The 20,894-nt window shown below is 33.5% G+C and overlaps 1 protein-coding gene across 1 annotated transcript in view; it reads left to right on the plus strand.

The window, feature by feature from the left end:
• Positions 1-20,894, plus strand: part of LRRC7 (leucine rich repeat containing 7) — a 525,614-nt gene that overhangs the window by 456,106 nt on the left and 48,614 nt on the right. Inside the window, exon 23 of the mRNA XM_079128752.1 lies at positions 3,005-3,124. Within this exon, the coding sequence (XP_078984878.1) occupies positions 3,005-3,124 (120 nt within the window). The remainder of the gene's footprint in view (positions 1-3,004; positions 3,125-20,894) is intronic.

A 20,894-nucleotide genomic window follows, 5' to 3' on the forward strand; every position in this document is an offset into this window, starting at 1 on the left:
TCTCAATAAATACTGTGGTCATTTATAATAATCAAAATCATAAATGTTAAATCCAGATAAGTCCACACTGACCTTGGGGCTAACATCTGTTCAGCAAGACTTCTATAGAACATTATTGCACTTGTTACCACACACAAAATTTTTGCTTTTTCACTAAATCACATTGACTACTTTTACAATTTAGTTTGAAATATTAAAAACCTGCAGAATTTAGAAACTAAGGAAATTGTGCATTGTGATGAGTTTCCCTGTCTTTTATCTCTAGTTGGTTATGTATAATGAGAGAAATAAGACGCATCTTTACTCTTCAAAGTATTTAAAGAAAATGTCAAGAATATGGTATAAGAAATGGGTAACTAAACCCCAGTCTTATTATTATCTCTGGAATAATAAATTTCAACAGTGATAGCATCTTTTTTTTTTTCTAAATTTCAGTTTTCCTTTTCATTTTGTATAGAATTTTAACAGCTAAGTAACTAAATTTATATACAATAGATTTACTCCTTTGGAAAAGAATGTGAATGTACTCCATAATTCACTTTTCAGTCACCACCACCACCCAACATCAATAAATTGTTTTTATGATCTTTTTATTTCTGTAGACTTAACTCACTCCTAGGATATCTCATTTAAGAAAAATAAAATGGCAGATAATTCTTGAAATTAATGCAAATCGCTTTCAGGAAAATTCTTTAATTTTGCTATCTAGTCAAAGGATCTTTTCATGTGTCTGCATGTTTATGTTCCTTTTGTCCCCTGTAATATAGGAGAATTGATGTGATTGTTAATTGTCCTTTTTAAAAAGAGAGATTAAGTTATCCACTAGTGAAAAACCTAGACCATGATGATGTTAGGATTTTGATAAAATGGATTTAGCCATTTTATTTAATGCTGAAAAGAACGTTGTGATTCTCAATTGCTGTCTGATGGTGACTAAGTGTCATGTCTGGGAGAGTGAATCAAGTGTAGTAGAGGAAACAGATGAAGATGGGAATGATACCGAGAGCAGAAGAAGAAACCTGTATTGAATTCTGGCCACTTCCAAAAACCTGCACTGCAGAGATCCGGCCAGAGGAACATGTTTCTTATGCCCTGTCTCTGGCAAAGAATGCAACCCAGAAAACACATGGGAACTAAAGAATAAAAAAGAAAATACTAGTCAGTAGTGCTTAACCTGAATAATCTTGTTAGCTTAATTTAGTATTTTAATTTTCCATATTTAATATCCAGAAAACATGTGTATGGGTATATATAAACAAATTAATCTGGAAAAGGTAAATATTAGAAAACCCCTACCTGAAAAAGACAGGTAAGCACTGGTTAACTGCTTGGTTATTTTCAGGTAATGTATTCTTTGAGTGTGTTATGTACATATGATTTTTCAAGCCCACAATAAATTCACTCCTAACTCAAGACCTTAAATTCAGAAACATTTTTCATTCTTCACACTTTCTGATGAGCTTGTGAAAAAAGAATTTACATGGCCAAAGCAGAAGAAAATTGAGTTGTCTCCTTACTTTTTATTATATTCTATAAAGTCTCACAATAAATCCCATTTAAAATATTTCCAAGCAATGCTTTTTAAAAAGTGCATGTGATTAGAATACAGATGAGTTAGTTGCATAACTGTTCTAAAGGAGGACAAATGCAGACCACTCGATATAACCAGATGAAGCCTGGCAAGCAGTCTATCGTGGCATATTATAAAGAGAAGGACCCAGTCTCCCTTCATGATGTTGGAGGACAAGTCCTCACACAAAATACACTATACATACACTTTTTTTGTACTAGGAATTGAACCCAGGGGCACTTTACCACTAAACTACATCTCCAGCCCTTTTTATTTTGAGACAGGGTCTTACTAGGTTGCTGAGTTTCTCACAAAGTTGCCGAGGCTGGCCTTGAACTCTCAACCCTCCTGCCTCAGTCTTCCAAGTGACTGGGATTATAGGTGTGCACCATAGCACATTCTTTAACCAGGCTTCATTAGTAGGGATCCTTGAGCACATGTACAAATAATGACATGCCATGTCAGTCTCTTATGGATTCCCCCAGGCAACCAAGCAGTACTTTTGTATCCTGAAGGTTAGGGGAGGAAAAGACCTTGCCCCACCCAAAAACTATCATACACACACACACACACACACACACAGACTTTGTATTTGTCACCATGTATCTTTCCAATAGAGGCTGTCTTTCTCATGGTATATGATGACTTGCTATTACTCTGGCTAAAATATAGATTTCTCCCAAAATACCTAATATTAGTAATAATAAAGATAGGTGTATTATCATCTGTTAAAAATAATAAGCCAGAAATCAGTCAAAAAAGTATAAATGTTATGATGCTTAAACTACAACATATAATTAATCTAAATAAATAAATTTGGTATCAAAACAATCAGGATTTATTTATACTGTAATTCTAATAGCATAATATTTTTGATGTTGCTTTAGCCTTTCCCTCAATCTACCTGTTAATAATGGCCTAGTACCATAAATTTTGTGCTATACCAGTGTTAAAAATATTTTAGATTAGGAAAAGGCATATTCTCTCAGAATTATTACAGCCTTATAAAATTTATTTTAGGTTATGATTTGGAATATTGGAAGTTCCATACTATGGATTATGTGGTTTCAATTTATATTCTAAATGGTAAGATCATACTAAAGAGACAAATTAAGCAAGCTTTAAAGGTGATGGTTTTTAACAATTGATTAATCTTATCCTGATTATTTTTATTTAGGTACTGTAAATAATCTAAACTTTTCTTTAAAATTTAGTAAATAGCTCTAAGATTGTTATTTTACTTGTATTTCCAAAAAGCTGTTGATTTAGAGTTCTTACTCGGTAAATAGTATATAATAACATTTCCAGTTAGGATATATGTTTTTCTACTATCAAACAAAATTAATTTTACCATGATTATTAGGGACTCTTTTCAGAAAACTATGGTAAACTTCTATTACATCACTAAAGAATGCCATACCATTTTCGCAATAGACCCCGTCCCAGCAAAGCAACATTTTAGACAATGGACAAGAGGATGTATCTCCTAGTGGCCAATGGAATCCTTATCCACTTGGGAGGCGGGATGTACCTCCGGACACCATTACTAAAAAGGTAACCAATTTCAAATTGATGACACAAACCATGAACCTTGCACATCCATTGTAATGTGTAATCCATATCTTGTGTCTTAACATCATTTCTAACTTCATGATAACTTTAGGCTAAATATTATCCTACTACAGGGAGTCTGGTTAACCTAAGTGCATTGAAAAGAATAGAAAATGAACACTGCCAAGTGTTCAGAGTTGGTAATGAATGTTTATAAACATCCTGTCATTACTCCGAAGATACTACCACTCCTAAGAGTAGGCGGACACAATTTGAATGCAAGTACAGAAAGATTTGTGACATACACTTCTGTCTCTCTGAGCTTCAGCACTGTGTTGTAGTCAATTTGCACAAAATAGAATTTGACCTGAAAAAAATTAATTCATCATTTTTAAAGTCATTCAATAAATATTTGTTGAGCTAGAATATGACTACTACTATGTGCTGAGCACTTGCTGGATGCTAGAGAAACAAAAACGAATAGGATATAGTTTCTTACCTCAAGCAACTTTTAATCTAATGAAGCACATCAAGTGATAAGTAGGTACTTAAAACACCACATAATAGGTCACCATAACAGGAGCAGAAAGAAAACCGTAACCTGGTAGGAGGTATTTGCAATGTATGGAGGGATAAGGGATTTGCATTCCATAATGTATTTTTGAAACTCTATGGAGCAATAAAAAGACATATTTTGATTGGTAAAATACAAGGCAAACCAAATAAACATTGAAACAAAACTGAGCCCCTTAATCAATCAGGAAAATGCACAGGATATGCCATTTCACATAAACTAGGCTTGTGAAAACTAGAAGTCTGAAAGGCACATGTTGTTTGCAAACATATGAGTAAAGGAAACTCTTAAATTTCTTGCGGAAACAAAGTACAATCACTTTGGTAATAAATCACATTGTGAAGCCGAACATGCACATATCCTGCATTTAAGCAATTAATGTATTAAATGTATTAAACTAGAATGTATTAAACTAGAAATGTATTAAACTAGAAAAACTCATACATGTCATTCAAGTGCAAACTCAAATGCCTATCAGCAGGTAAGTATGCAAATAAATTGTGTTATTCACACAAAAAAATATTTCATAGCAATAAAAATGAGTAAATTATGATTACAATAATGTTTATAAACTTTCAAAGCTAATTCTAATAGAAAAATTTTTGGGAAGATGTCATACACCAGGAATACCATATTTATAAGTCTCACAAACAAAACTAAAAAACACTCTTTAGTTATAAATACATGTGCAAGAAAATTATTTTCATAAGGATGTGGTAAATATAATATTTAGAATTATGCTTACCTCTAAGGGAAAGTATGGGGTAAATTCGGGGAAGATGCTGATATGTTGCTAGTACTCTTCTGCTTCTTCAGACCAATAGTGGTTCTTACATTCTAGTTTTTAAGCTCAGAAGTGTTCATTTTATAAATGTATTTCATAACTTATGTATGCATTACATAATTGCATACATTCTTTGTAACAGATGAATTGTTCTTGATGACAATTTTAATAATTTTTAAAGATATGTTAAGTATCAAATAATTTTATTCAAAGTAGTTGGTAATGCCATTGATTTGCATGTTATTCCTTTGCTTTCTGGGCAGTATGCAGCACTGCAGGTAAATAGGATATGATGAATGTTTATAAACATCCTGAAGTTGGAATACGGGCTGTCACAGCAATGGAAAGGGAAGTGCTTAGGGAGGGAACCAAAGGAAGGTAAGAACAGAAGACTGATGTCAGATAAGGCTGGAAAAAGCAAAAATCAGATTATACTGGACTTTCTCCTGTAGGTAATGGGAAGAACATCAAAGTGTTCTTAACAGGAAAAGAACATGGTCAAATTTTCATTTAAAGAACATTTTGATAGCTTTTCAGAGACTGAACTGGAGAGGAAAAAAATGGAAGGAATAGAACCAATTAAGAAGCTTCTCTAGAAATCTAAGGGATTTAGATGGAAGCAATGGGTAATGGAGAAAATGAATAGATCCAGTACAGTCTTAAAGGGTGGCAGAAAAGCATCCTGTGATTGATAGGACACAGGGAACAGAGATAGATAAGAGTTCTGAAGGTGATATTTAGGTTTTTAATTTGGTAAAGTTAGTGATGATGTTCCATTCACTAAGATGGGAGATACAGAAAGAGTATAGGTGGAAGTGTGAGCAAGGGAGGGAAACTTAGATTGTAATAGGTTGATCTGAACTATTTTTAGGGCATCCAACTGGGAATGCAAAGTGAATATGTGACTATATTTATCTGAAGTTCAGCAATCTTAGCTGAAGATTCACATTTAAGAATCATCAAAGTATGTCATAAGTCAGCTATGAGTGAGACAGAAGGATGATGCATAACCTCATAGGACACCTGCCTTTAAAAGATGTACTTAGGAAGAATAGAGAGAAGGAAGAATCAAAGCTTTTATCAGTACAATGATGTCTACTACAAGCTATAGAAAATTGAAGGGAAATGGCCTTGAACTTGAAGGAAATATTTAGCTACATACAAAGTAGTGAAAAATCTAAGATAAGCCTCAAATTAAGTCCTCAGTTCTGTATTATTAAAAACTTCTGGTTCCCACCTTTCTACTCTGCCACTTCCACTCTACTTTATTCTAAAACTGGTTCCTCTCTTAATGATAAGATGATTCCCAATGACAATTGGTGATAGAAGCTTCTTTCAAATCCATCAAGAGAGAAACAAGCTTTCAGTTGCTGTCTCTTATAAACAAAACATTTCCTCCTCAAATCTCTCAACAAGCCTCTTCACACTTCTCATTGGTTCGAAATAACCAAGGCCTTCCCTATCCATTCTGTGCTTGGCTTTGACTAATCAACTGGAGTAGAATAGATGGGGCTCTCAGTTGCAATGACCACTAAAAAAGTGCAAAAGGAAGACTAAGGACCTATGGAGCCTTGGAAGCCCAATAGGGGAAACATGTTTTAAGGAGAATGTAGTTAATAGTGCCAAGAAACACCAAGCCAGACAAGTATGCCTAAAGGCTCCTTGAATTTAGAAACCTAGAAAACTCAAGAAAGGAGTTTCCTTTTGAAAGGAAAGAGTGTATTGCAGTGGGATCTAGAAGGGCTTATAAGGAACTCAGAAGGAATATTTAAGATGGCAGACATATGAATGTATTTAAAGGCTAATGATAAGAAGTCCATCTTGAAGGGGAAGTTGGAAATATCAGATAGGAAAGGAAGGAAATCAACTTTTTTATGAGGCAAGAAAAGGTACCTGCTGGCAGGATATTGAGGGGGTTTTCATCAGAGTTAATGGTCTGTTGCCTGAACAAAGGAAGGAGTCATATTCACTTATGTCACTGCAGAAGGTACAAGGAAAAGTGTTATTCATTTATCACTCTGAATTGGAACTAACAGTTATTTCCTTTATCCATCCACACATCCATTTTATATGAAGTCTGCTTCCAGAGTCCATACTAATGTTCAATCATATCATCAGTACAAGTCATAATCAATGTTTGCCTTACTACTTGCTTTTGAGACCCTTTGTAATCCTGTGATTGATTAACCATCTGTGAGCTGATCAACCTTATTAATGGCTGAAACAATTGTTTATCTGAAAACTTTATATTTCTTGTCAAATGTGAAATAATGTAATATGTTTTAAAATGTTTTTAATCACATCCTTAATGCACAAAGTTATTTGAATCTTCCTGCTCTCATGATAAATGCTTCTGATTATCCTATATTATTGCAATTTTCCCAAAAATAGGAGGTTTTAAAATCCTTGACTAGATAGGTCTACCAATTACCTTACCTTATTTAAAATGTTTTAATCATTCAAATTTAGGGTTTTTTAAATCATATATTAGTTAAATATGTTAATAGTCATGAGTCTTAACCTAAAGAAATGAAGATGGTAACAAAATATTAGCCTAGGTTATATTATTTACTGGAATAAGTGTAATGTTGCATTATTAGTCATTGGATTTATATTTTACTAAAAAGTGAATGTTCTTAAAAGTCAGTGTTACTTTTGCAATTGTCAAGAAATAAGTATTCATTGGACCAGACTTGAGAATAGAAAGCTAGAAATTGAACAACAGTAAATGGGAAATCAAAGTAGAATAAATGGTGAAAATTCTTAGGCATTCCAGTCTACTTCTGAAAGCCCCTGCAGAAGATTTAAAACAAAAACCTCACCTCAATGCATAAGTCATCAGAGATTTGGTAGAAAATCAATTTCATAGAAAGACTGATTGAACTTATGGCTCTCTGCTGTGGCTATAACTCTTTGGTAACTAATGTTGGTAACACTCATGGCCATTTCTAGCAGTACTCCAAGCACTGTAGAGGAAAAAATGAGGGCACCTTCCATAAAGTAGATCCCAGGATTCAGACGCATAAAATAACTAGGCAAAAAGTGCTCATCTCTCAGCAAGCATTTTGCTCCTGTATTTACTCTCACTGTCCAGTATACCTGAGAGTAGTTGAGCAATGCCAAAATGTCAAGGGTTTAAAGTCACGTCTTGTGTTTTTAATGGTGTAATAGCAAGTAACCATTTGTAAATTCTCTCTTGTATGTCACTTGCCAAAATCTCAACTTCTGATGTCCATCAACTTAAAAAGTCTAATCACTACTAGAAGGATATGTCAGTCCAAACCCACCAAATTCCAGGAAGTACTATAGGAACACTTTAAGAATTGCTACTAAAAACTTTGGCAATGGTGGAAAGCAACCATGGTTTCAGAAGAAGCACTAGAATTTTAGAATCCTAACCATCACTTCTCTCCTTCCTTTAGTCTGTTGGATTATGTTGCAGTCAGTATGGTAATATTAGGTACTATCTATTAAATCTTTGTATCAAGCATTGTGTTAAACATTTTAATGCATTTCCTAATCTAATCCTCTCAATAACCCTATGAGGTAAGCACTACTGTTTTATATATTTTATAAATTAAGTCACCTAAAGTCTATGACTACATATTACTCTCCTGTATTAACAGAAAATAATATGAGGGTCACAGAGTTAAAGATCAATACAAAATATATGTTATTTTAAGATCAAATATTATACTGATTCAGTCAAATTCTCCATAGGTTTGACAAGGCTTTTTGCCCTAATTCTCAGTGACAATCTTTTAAAGTATTAGAAGTCATAAGTAGTTTGAATACCCCTGCAGAGATTTAAAGTTGAAGGATGCTACCTGTAAGGATATAGTAAAATGTTGAGGCAGGAAAACTCAGCAGTAAAAAGGTTAAAATGACATATTAAAACAAATGAGACTTCAAACACTTCCTTTCTGAAACAGGTAGGCATGACATTATGAAACCTAGTGAGGTGGAATCTAAAAATTCTTTAATATATAAGGCAAGTCACTCAAAGATGTCTTCTAGTGTTAGTGAGTCTTCTCTCCCTGATTGTCCTTTCCTGAGTATTCTAGGTTAAGTGCATTACAGCTTGACATTTAGAGAAATACAAATGAATAATCAATATCAGAATGGACACAGATGAAGAGAAAATTATAAAAATTTTGCCACTTTAGTCTTGACTCACAAACTTACCTCTCATGATGAAATTGCTGTGATTTTCTTATAACTACAATGTCAGTTCAGCCCATTAAGGGTTTGGGGACTGCTAGTGTTATCATCTTTGGGGCATGTCCAGTAATTTAAAAAACTTATCAGGAGAAACTAGAATAAATGATATGGGTTTTGTGTGTGTGTGTTATGTGTGTGTGTGTGTGTACGCGCGCGCGCATGTGTGTCTTCATGTTCTTAATACATTTCCCTTCCTCACCTCACCCACAAGCTAATTTTTTTCTTTTTTTTTTTTGAAGTTATAGAAAATATTTTGAAAATATTTTTCAATAAGTTTTATCAAGTTAAGTAATATTCATTCTCTATTTTAATTTTGGCATTTGTCAGTTTTAAATATAATACATTTCCATGTTTCTTTCTATATAAATATAGAAATGTAAGACCTAAAATATCTTTTTTAAATCATAAACTGCTTTGCTGTTGTACATCTGACCAAACTGTCATTTGTGTTTTAAAATAACTGGATCAGCTAGGCACAGTGGCCCACACCTGTTAATACCAGCAACTTGGGAGGCTGAGGCAGGAGGATCACAAGTTTGAGGCCAAAATAAAAATAAAAAGGGGGTAAGGGTATAGCTCTGTGGTAGGGCACCCCTGGGGTTGAATCCCCAGTATGACAAAAAATAAAAATTAATAAAGCAACTGTTTCAAATTTCTACTGAGGTGGATTTTTCACTATGTAATAAAAGTCAGTCTACTGTCGAAGTTCAGAGGATCAGAAGAAACTGATGTTGTTTTTAAATAAGATATTTAAAAGTAAATATAAAAACATCACATTAACCTATACATTTAGGAATTTAAATAACATTTCATTGTTTTATACATATTTAACATTATAATCATTAGAGTTATTAAATAATAACTCTTTTTTTTTCCACCAAAAAAGAAATACTATTATCAGTTAGTTGTATATGTGGAACTGTAATAAAAATAACTATAATTCTTGGTGTTTATAATTTAACTGAGACTCAGCACAGATCTCTGGAGATCACTTATGCTAAAGAGTGGGGAGGAGCTTAGCTTATTTACATAGAGATAGAGGAAAATCTGGGATAGATAAGACACAGATAAGGACATAAATATTGGGTAAAATAGGGGTGGTATGGAGTAGAGAAGATCTTAAGGCTCTCAAACAGCAAGTCAAGATGTGGAAGAAACTGATATAAAAATCAACCAGCTGGGGCTGGGGATATAGCTCAGTTGGTGGAGTGCTGACCTCGCAAGCACAAGGCCCTGGGTTCAAATCCCCAGCACCGCAAAAAAAAAAAAAAAAAAAAAAAAAAAATCAACCAGGTAAACCTTGTATATAACAGACAAGGGAAACGGAAATGTTTCTCATTTCCATCAACATCAAAGTCATGAATATCTGTTGGAGGAACTTTGGATTACGTAGAGGGAAATGAGAGGGGGGAGGGGCAGAGTTATGAAAGATGGTGGATTGAGACAGACATCATTACCCTATGTACATGTATGATTACACGAATGGTGTGAATCTACATTGTGTACGACCCCAGAAACAAAAAGTTGTACCCCATTTGTGTACAATGAATCAAAATGCAGCCTATAAAAATTAAAGATAACAACATGATAAATAATTTTTTTTAAATATCTGTTCCAGATAGAGTAAAATGGGAATTGAAAAATGACTCTAAAACCTGACTGTCAATGCTATAACTAAACATTTCTTTTATAAAAACAAATATGTCAGATAGGGTAGGTGTTTGCTTAGGTTTTGTACTTTTCCCCTCCCTACAAAAAATACATTGTTAACAGTGAAGAACCTCCCAGGAGTAATCCTTTTTTTCTTTTTCATCAGTCCATAAACAAATGTGAAGGATCTTTGTCACTGTGAGTAATGCCAACCTCCTCCCTGGCTTTCTCATTTTCTTTCTCAAATCTTATTTTTCTCTAGCAGATATTTCACTGATAAGAATAAATTTTACTTCTGGTTACTGTGCAGTACAGTAAAACAGTTCAGAATTCCTTAAGCCTTAAACCAAACTGGAATTCCTTACTGAGAGTCATTTTGAACCCTAAGCATCTTTCTAAGCTAAAAGAGATCTTCAAGTTGGTGGGTTGAGATTATCCTTGCTTTCCTCATCCTCTTCCCCTCACCCCACTGGCCAAGGTGTCACCTAGAACTTGGTACTGAACACTATAAAGACTGCATTGATCCCATGGCAATAACATTCCATCATGGGACTGATGAGGAAAGGTGGCTTCAACACAGCAGTTAGATGTTTTTGCTGTCGGTAAGCTCTGCAAAACAAGAAATGAGTCCGTGAAAGGGAAGATTGATGAAATAATACAATTACAGATTTTTTTTAATGAAAATAGTTCAGCCCCATCATTGAGCCCCTGAAAAGAAACATTCTTATCCAAATATGTGCAGTTTTCCTCTTGACCAGAAGTTGCTTTTGTAAGGCAACAGAAGAAAAGTGGAACAGTGAGAACGTGTCAAATATATCCAAATACAACCTTCGTCCTTATTAAGACTCTGAACATCCCTCTCTACTACTACTATTTTTTGTTTGTTTGTTTTTGTTTTGTTTTGTTTTGTAGTCTTGGTCTCTAGAAATAACCTAGAACTGATTGTGCTACTAGTAAGTACTCCATTTCAACCTCTGGTTGGAAAGGACCTTTTAAAGGATATTTCGATTGATGCCAGTTGCTTGGCAAGCATTCAGATTTACTCCTTCAGGTCAGGAGGTTAAAAATAGCAGAAATTGGCAAGTGTAAATTGTATGGTATGTGACTTTTGTCATTAGAGGTCAATTATTGTTAGGTACATGAAACATTGTTAGAGGAATCTCAAAGAGGAACTCTGATACTTTTATTTAGTGATAAATTAGCGACATATTAAAAGACCTATTAATTTCCCCACCTAACAAATCTGTGTCTCTATACCTACTAAACTTGCCTCAGCATGATTTTTATGGTAGTAATGTTAATTACTCCTCTGGAATAGTATAAAATACCTTTTGAGGTCTTACAAATTTTAATATAAAGAACAACCCAAAGAACAATTACAAAAATATCCAGGTTCTCAAATCAAGTTACACTCATTTTATGTAATCAACAAGAGAACTCTTAATCAGATAAACTAAATACACTCATTTTAAATATAACTTAATTGATTGAATTATCATGTTATCTTTTCAGAAAATCAACACAGTCATGCATTTTGCTGTACTAGAGGAAAAAGAATGACCAATTAAATTCACTTTTCTCCATAACTGCAAATTATTAATAAAAGATAGAGGTGGCTTATATATATATATAAACTTTCTTGTTAAACAAGAATTATTTGCCAAAGCAAGATTACATGGCTGACCCAGAACTGGGAAGAAAAAAAAGAGTACATGACCTGGAGGAAGTAAAAAATTCCATGAATATAAGACCCTTCTGAGCAGTTCCATAACTTATTAATAGCTGAATCAGAAAGAAGGGTTTGAAGGAATCAATGAAATAATTTCCTCTACTTAATGATCCATTTCAAATATTATTTTGTAAATCTGAAAAAGTTAGGATGATATATTTCTAATCAATTCATTTTGGTATTCTCTAGTTCATAGATATACTAAGACTTATGTAATTAGATTTATTCTCAGAAGTTATATGGATAGGAGGTTGTGGAAATGTGAATGGAAAATTTCTCTTAAAACAAAAGTGACAGCTGAATAAAATATTGCTTAGTTTCACAGTCACTGTTGTGCTGGATGCAGCTTTATTCTTTAACCTACAAAGTGCATCCCTTTGTCTCCCAATACCAGAGAAACAATGCAGCTGTCTCTAGAATTGAAGGACATCACTGTCACAAAATCAGGGATTGTTCTCATCCAGACTGACTCTAAATTATTCCTTTAATAAAAGTGCAAGCCAAAAAAATGTCTATCAAATAGCTATTAAATCTGAGGTAGAAAATAAACTTGTCACAGATTAAAACAGTAGAAAGAGTGGCAGTTACTTAGTCCATCAGAATTTGACAAAGGTGTTCCTTAAAATAAATGACTATTCTTCTTCAGAAAATTGAGATAACGCAGTAACATTTATATTGTCTGTTTTGAAAGAAATTTAAAAGAAAAAAACCAAAATTAATACAAAGCACTAAAAATGTCCATGGTTGAATATGAAATTTGGAGACCTAGATAACATGACAACTGGTGGATGGATGATCAAGGATTGTTGCCAAGCAGAGATCCTCCAGAGGATAACGTTCCAGTTCTTGCCACTTGGTCTTTTTCTGATTTGCTCCACTAAGTGGAGATTTCTATGGTTTCTAAGATTCTTAGAAATCTTAAGAGTGAAAGAAATTGTTGACAAACATATCTTTACTGTTAACATTTTCCTCTTCATTTTACTGTATTTTGGGAATGTTTGCTAGTGTCCTCACAAAGCATTGCAGGTTGAAATGTGTAGGCTTAGACCTAATGCCATCATCCTGCAGCTAGGGATGCTCCATTGTTTTTTCAGGTCAGTTAATATCTTCCAATTCCATAACTGTTTTGTAGGTTGGCATTTAATCATAGAAGAGATTCAATAAGTTAGAGATGACTGCTCTCACTTCACGGTGGCTCACACCTGTAAACCCAGTGGCTCTGGAGGCTGAGGTAGGAGGATCACAAGTTCAAAGTCAGCCTCAGCAACAGCAAGGTGCTAAGCAACTCAGTGAGACCCTGTCTCTAAATAAAATACAAAAAGGGCTGGGAATGTGGCTCAGTGGTTAAGTGCCCCTGAGTTTAATCCCCCGTGCACCCCACCAAAAAAAAAAAAATCTACAATACATTCTAGGTAGCTCACTAAGGTGCTTAACATCATAGAAATTCTCATATCATCATCACAACCTCAAGGGGCATGGAACTGAGGAACACAGAATCTGAACTTAGTGTGTCTGACATAACAGCCTGCTCTTAATCACTACATTGTGCTACTAGTATATGGTATCCCGCCCACTCTACCCAACAGTAACAACAACAACAAAAATAGAACCACTGTACATGATAGCATAGCTTAGTTGTGATTTTAAGTAATCCTCAATGACCCGTGTAGGTACAACTTGCTATTGCTTCTTCTCTTCCATGTTCAGAAGAGAGAAAGAAACCGTGGCCCCAGTCATAAATTTAAAAAGAATTTTTGAGTCCTCTTCCTCTTGCTTTTCTTGCCCTTGCACAAATCAGAACTTTTACAGATTCTGCAATGCATCAGTTTCCCAAATGTAAATTTCTTTTAATCTGAAATATTTACAAGTTCTTTAGTCACCTTCGTGACTCTCAGAATGAGTCATCAGGGGCATTAAGTATGGCTGAGCAGTACCCAGAGATCTTTCCATCATATTGAATTTAGTTCATTTTGTTAGTTTGCACTCTGAATAAGTTTGCACATCAAAATTTTCCATTATATCATCTATGATTCCTGTCACTGCTCCCTGTTTGAAAGTCTCTTCAAAAGTTACCTGAGAAATTTTGAGTCCTGTCACCCAAACCACTTGTGGAATTTATAAAACTGCACTGAGTTGAGACAATCCCAGAAAAATGATAATTAGATTAATATGTAAAAACTAAAGTATGCACTAAATTGCAATAAAAAATTATCTCACCTTCTTTATCAAGATCTTGCCCCCTTTTTTTTCTTTTAAGCAAAAGTTCAGGAGAAACTGTCAGCTTTAGCTTTTGTTTAATTATCAAGCATATTAAACTTTTTCCCATCTGGGAAGAAAAGACAATAATCCTTACCTACCTCATATAGTAGTAGTTCTGCAAATTAACTAAAACCCGTGGTGTAAAATACTTATCACAGTACCTGTCATATACATGTTTGATTAATAGTAACTATTTTTTATTATTTTGGAAAAAAACCTGTGTTAATTGGGGAAAAGTTAACTTTCTTTTTTATTTTAAATTAGATTAATTTTACTTTATTTTAAATTAAATTTTTATTTAAATTAAAATTAAGTTAAATTTTAACTGATAAAACAAAATATTATACATATCAATGGAGTACTATGTGATATTTCGGTATATGTATACATTGTGTAATGTTTAAATCTGGTTAAACATATCTATCTCCTCAAACATATATCATTTCTTTACAGTGAAAACATTCAAAAATCCTTTCTTCCAGCTTTTGAAATGTGCAATACGTTATTATTATCTATAGTCATGCAATTGTGCAGTAGTACACTGCAATGTTTACTCCTACCTTACTGTAACTTAGCACCTTTTCTTTAGCTGTCCCTCCCCTCTAACTTGCATTTAGCTCTGTCCTATCAACAGGTTGTTAATGAGACCAAGGTCATGGTTTAGCATCTTTTGTATTAGTTATGATAAATGCAGAATAGTTTCTTCATCTGGACAGTTGTCATGAAAACTTATAGGGAAACCAATGAAGATGAATCACAGCAACATAAGATATTAGCCATATTCCTAGTGAAGAGTAAGTTCAGGGTTGATGGATTTTCAGAAATCAGAATGTGCGGAAGTTTGTTGACAAAGCTTTAACTGGGGAAACATGGTTACTTGAGTGAGACTTGCTGATTGACTGCTTTTCAGGAGCAGTTTCTAAAGTAAGTTGTAATTGATTTATTATATCAGATTTAAAACCAATTTTTTCTGCTAGTTGTTTGTTTCTATGCTGGAAGAAAAATCATATCTTTACTCAGCCGTTAACTTCTTATTCTCATTGCATTATTATTTACTGTGTACCAAGCAATACACTAATACACTCAATATATTATAGTGTCTGTAATCTTCACAGTATTCTATTAAGCCCTTATCATTATTATCTACAGTTTTCATGTGATAAGCTTAAGACATTTGCTTAAGATTACATAACTAAAAAACAACTGAGTAAGGAATAAATCCCAGGTTCATCCAACTCCAAATATCATTGCTATCTGTACTACATATATTACCCTTTTAAAACTAACTCCTGGCATTTATATAACCACCCTCATTTCTATAATTTTGCCATTTCAAGAATGTTATTTAAATGAAATCACATAATATATAACTTTTGGGTTCTATGGAAAGGTTTTATGTGAATATAATTTCCTGGAACTTCTTAAGTTCCTGGGGATAATGCCCTGGAACACAATTACTGGATTATATGGTACTTGTATGCAGAGTGACTCCACCATTCAACATTTCCTCTAGTAAAGTGTAAGTAATCCAGTTTCTACTCATCATCTGCAGAATTTGGTGTTATCACTGTGTTTTGCTTCAGTCTTTCTAATAGATGTGTAGTGACTTTTCACCATTGTTTTAAATTCCCATGATGGCTAATGATGTTGAGCGCCTTTTAATGTGTTTATTTGCCACTATCTGTATATTCTCTTTGATGAAATGTCTCTTCATGTGTTCTGTCCATGATCTGAGTGGATTGTTTATCTTTATATTGTTGGGTTTGAGAGTTCTTTATGTATTCCAAGGACTATCCTTTGTCATATGTGTTGTTTGCAAATATTTTCAGCACTTCAGTAATTTTTTGAGTTTCTTAACATTTAAGTCCGTGTTTTATTTAGAGTTAATTTTTATATATGGTAGGAGACATAGGCTTATTTATTTTGGCTAAAAATGTCCAACTAGGCTAGCATCATTTGTTGTAAAGATTCCTCTCTCCATTCCTCCATTTTTTTTTTTTTTTTTTTTCCGTGCTTGGGATCGATCGAACCCAGGGCCTCATGCTTGCAAGGCAAACATTCTACCGACTGAGCTATCTCCCCAACCCTCCATTCCTCCATTTGAATTGCATTTGCAACTTTGTCTAAAATCACTTGGACACATTTTGTGGGTCGATTTGTGGATTTTTCTATTTGATTCCATTGGTTTATGTGATTCTCCTTTTGCAGATACCACATTCTTGATTATTATTATAACTACAGTAAACTTGAAATCAAATTGATTCCTCCCACTTTACACTTCTTTTTCACATTCTTTTTTGAACATTCTACTTTCATGTCTTTCTAAATTTTAGAATAAAATGTATTTGATAGGAATTCACTAAACCAGTGCATCAATTTGGAGAAAAACTTTTCTAAGTCCTTGAATCTATAAATATGGTGCATCTCTCCATTTATCAAAAGTTTCTTGATTATCTTCATCAGTATTGTGTATTTTCAGCATGTAAGTCCTATACAAGTTTTGCTTATTTATTCCTAAGTACTTTACATTTTTGAGGAATATACATGATATTACCTTTTAAATTTCAGTATCTATTGATTGCTAGCATCCATTAACACACTTGATTTTTTAATGTTTATTTGTGTCCTGTGGTCTTGCTCAACTCACTTGTAAATTCTAGATTTTTTGTTAATTCTTTTTAATTTTTTTCTGTAGAAAACTGTCATCCACAAGAAGGGAATGGTTTATTTCTTCTTTTTCAAACTGCATAGCCTTTTTTCAGACAAACTCCTAGCATTAAATAAGAACTTGAACATTGAATAAGAATGGTGATAGTGGACATTTATGCTTTCTTCCTGATCTTAGTTCTAAAGAACTTAGTTTTTCACCATTAAGTATGTTAGCTGCAAGTTTTTGTAGATGCTATTTGTTAAAATACAGGAAATTCCCCTTGATTCAGGAGTAGTTGCTGATCCAGTCTGCCAACATCTTATCTTTTACTTTGTATATCTGACCCTTTAAATTTAAAGGAAGAATTGATACATTGAGATTTAAGTCCTCTTTCTCTGCTTTTATCATAAATGAATGTTGACTCTTCAAACATTTTTTCTGCTTCCATTAATGTGATTTTTCTTTTGTACCCATTAGTATGGTGCATTACATTGATTAATCTTCAAATATGAAACAAGTTCTCTATCCCTGGAATACACCTTACTTAGTCATGATGTATAATTCTTTTTATATATTGCTGAATTCAATTTGCCAATATTTTGTTAATAATTTTTTGCATCTGTGGGTAATACAGTCTTTGATTTTCTTTCTTTTCCCCCACTTCCTACTGCTTCTCCTTCACCTTCTCCTTCTCCCTCTTTAGTTCTTCTGGGTAATACTACTTTTATAAAATAAAATTGGAATAGATTCTCTCTTCTATTTTCTTGAAGAGAATGTGTAGAATTGGCATTTTTAGTTAAATGTTTGGTAGAATTCTCTAGTGAAATGATCTAGTCCCAGAGACTTCTTTCCTGGGAATTTTTAAATGATAAATTTCATTTCTTGGTAGTCGTAGGACTATTTATTTTATATTGGGTGAGTTGTGGTAGTTTGTGTTTTTCAAGGAAGTGACTCATTTCATATGAATTGTCAAGTGTATGTGCATACAGTTGTTTGTAGTAGTACCTTATTATAATGTCTTCAGGGTCTACAGTAATGTTCCTGCTTCATTCCTTATTTTGGTAGTTGGTCTTTTTTTTTCTTTCTTTCTTTTCTCTTTCAGTCTTCCTACAAGAGTGTTGGTTTTATGAACCTGTTCAGAGAAACAACTCTTTATTTCATTGATTTTTCTCTGTTGTTTTTCATTTTCAATGTCTTTGGTATCTTCTTATTATTTTCTTCTCTGTGCTTACTTTGGGTTTATTTTATTCTTATTTTTCTGGCCCTTGGGGTGAGAATTTTAATTATTGATTGAACACTCCCAATACTTGCATTTAGTGCTCTGAATTTCCCTGTCCAAACTGCTTAAAATGTGTTCCACAAATTTTGTATGTTGAACTTGCATTTATATAGCATTCAGTATATTATTTTATTTCCCTTAAGATCTCCTCCTTGAACCATGGATCATTTAGAAATGTGTTGTTTCATTTCCAAGTGTTTGGAGAGTTTTATCTTTCCATTACCGATTTATAGCTTTATTTCATTTTGATTGGAGAACAATTCTGTATCATTTCTGAATTATTTTAAATTTGTTGAGTTTTTTTTTTCCAGTTCAGGATAGGGTCTCACTTCATAAATATGTATGGAAATTGAAGAAAAATATTCATTCTATAAGTAATAATCAGATATGGTTGGCGGATGGTATTGTTGAGTTCTATGTTAGATAATTTTTAGTTTCACTTTTCTATCACTTATTCAGGGAAGAGTATTAAATTTTCAACTCTAATTTGGATTTGTCATGTATTTATAGCTCTATTGTTTGGTATATACAATATAGGATCACTATACCCTTTTTTCATAACAAAATTCTTCTCTGTCTCTGGTGATATATTTTCGTTCTGAAATCCACTTACTCTGGGATCATTTTAGTCACTTTTCCACTTATTAATACTTGCATATCATCCTTTTTACTTTCTACCTGCCTATGTCATTATATTTGAACTGATTCCTTAAAGTCCACAAATAGATGCAATGTTCATTAGTCCAATCTGTCAGCATCTTTTAATTTTTATATCTGACCCTTTATTTAAAGAAAGAATTGATGCATTAAGATTAAAGTCTCAATTTAATTTTCTGTTCCTGATTGTGCTTGTTTGGGCTTTCTGTTTCTTTTTCCTACTACCTGTGGATTATTTGAACATTTTCGAAATTCTATTTTTATTTATCTATAGTAGCTCTTGTAGTGGTTGCTTCTGGTGAAATATGCATATATAAAACTTTCAAAAATCTACTGGTGTCATTTACCAATTCAAGTGAAATATAGAAACCCAGCCTTCTTCCATGTCTTTTCATCTTGTGCTATGTATAATAGAATTGTCTTAAATATTTCTTCTGTATACCTACAGAGCCACACCACATAGTGCCAGAATTAGTGCCATATTTTTTTAATTATTTTTATTTGGCTTTTAATTCTTTACAGACTGCATTTTGATTCATTGTACACAAGTGGGGTACATAATTTTGTTTCTATGGTTGTACACAATGCAGATTCATACCATTCGTGTAATCATACATGTACATAGGGTAATGATGTTTGTCCCATTCCACCATTTTTCATACCCCCCTCCCTCTCATTTTCTTCTACATATTCTAAAGTTCGCCAATTATTCTCTCATTCCACACCCCCACCCCCATGATATATCATCCTCCACTTATCAGGGAAAACATTCAGCCTTTGGTTTTTGGGGCTTGGCTTATTTCACTTAGCATGATATTCTCCAATTCCATCCATTTATTTGCAAATGCTGTAGTATTCTTCTTCCTATGGCTGAAGAGTATTCCATTGTGTATATATACCAGAGTTTCTTTATCCATTCATCTGTTGAAGGGCATTTAGGTTGGTTCCACAATCTAGCTATTGTGAACTGAGCTGCTATAAACATTGATGTGGCTGTGTTACTGTAGTTTGCTGATTTTAGGTCCTTTGGGTATAAACCAAGGAGTGGGATAACTGGGTCAAAAGGTGGGTTCATTCCAAGTTTTCTTAGAATTCTCCATACTGCTTTCCAGAGTGGCTGCACCAATTTGCAACTCCACCAGCAATGTAAAAGTGTGCCTTTACTTCAATCACGAAGTACAGTATTGAACATTCAAGAGGGGAAGGGAAAACTCAGTGTATCTGCTCATATATTTGCTTGCCATGTTCTTCCTTCCTAATGTTACAAAGTTTTTCCTTTTACTATTTCTTCTCTTAAGAACTTCATTTAGATATGTTAGAAGAGTTCTGGTAGCAATGAATTGTGCTTGTTTTCCTTCATCAGTGAAAGTCTTGATTTCTCTTCCATTGTTGAAGAATATTACCACAGTTATAGGATTTGGGGCTGACAGATCTGCTAGCACTTGAAAATTATGCCACTTTCTTTTGTCCTCCATGTTTTTGATGAGATATCCACTGTTGGTGATGTGGTTTTTCCTCTCTAGGTAAGCTGTCATTTTTCTCTGGTTGCTTTGAAGATTTTTTTCACTTGTCTTTAGCTTTTATAATTTTAATTATGATTCATCTATGCATGGATTCTTTGGTTTTATCCTATGGTAGTTTCTGCTTCTTGAAATTTTCCATTTGTTTCTATTTTACATCTTCTATTTCTTTGCTAAGACTTACATTTCTTTGCTGATGGCTTCTATTTTTTCATTTGTCTCATGTGCATGTGTATTTAGACATTGAAATCTTTTCTTGATTGCTTCCTTAAAATCAGATACTTGCAACATCTTTGTCCTCTCAGTATTGGCATCTACTGATTGTCTTTTCTTCTTTTGGCATGAGATTTTCCTGACTCTTGGTGTGCTGAGTCATTTTCAACTGAAACTTGGACATTTCCACAATATGCTATACAACTCTGGATCTTATTTCAGTCTTCTGTTTTAGCT

Source organism: Sciurus vulgaris (assembly GCF_902686455.1).
Source record: "Sciurus vulgaris genome assembly, chromosome: 1".
Taxonomy (NCBI): domain Eukaryota; kingdom Metazoa; phylum Chordata; class Mammalia; order Rodentia; family Sciuridae; genus Sciurus; species Sciurus vulgaris.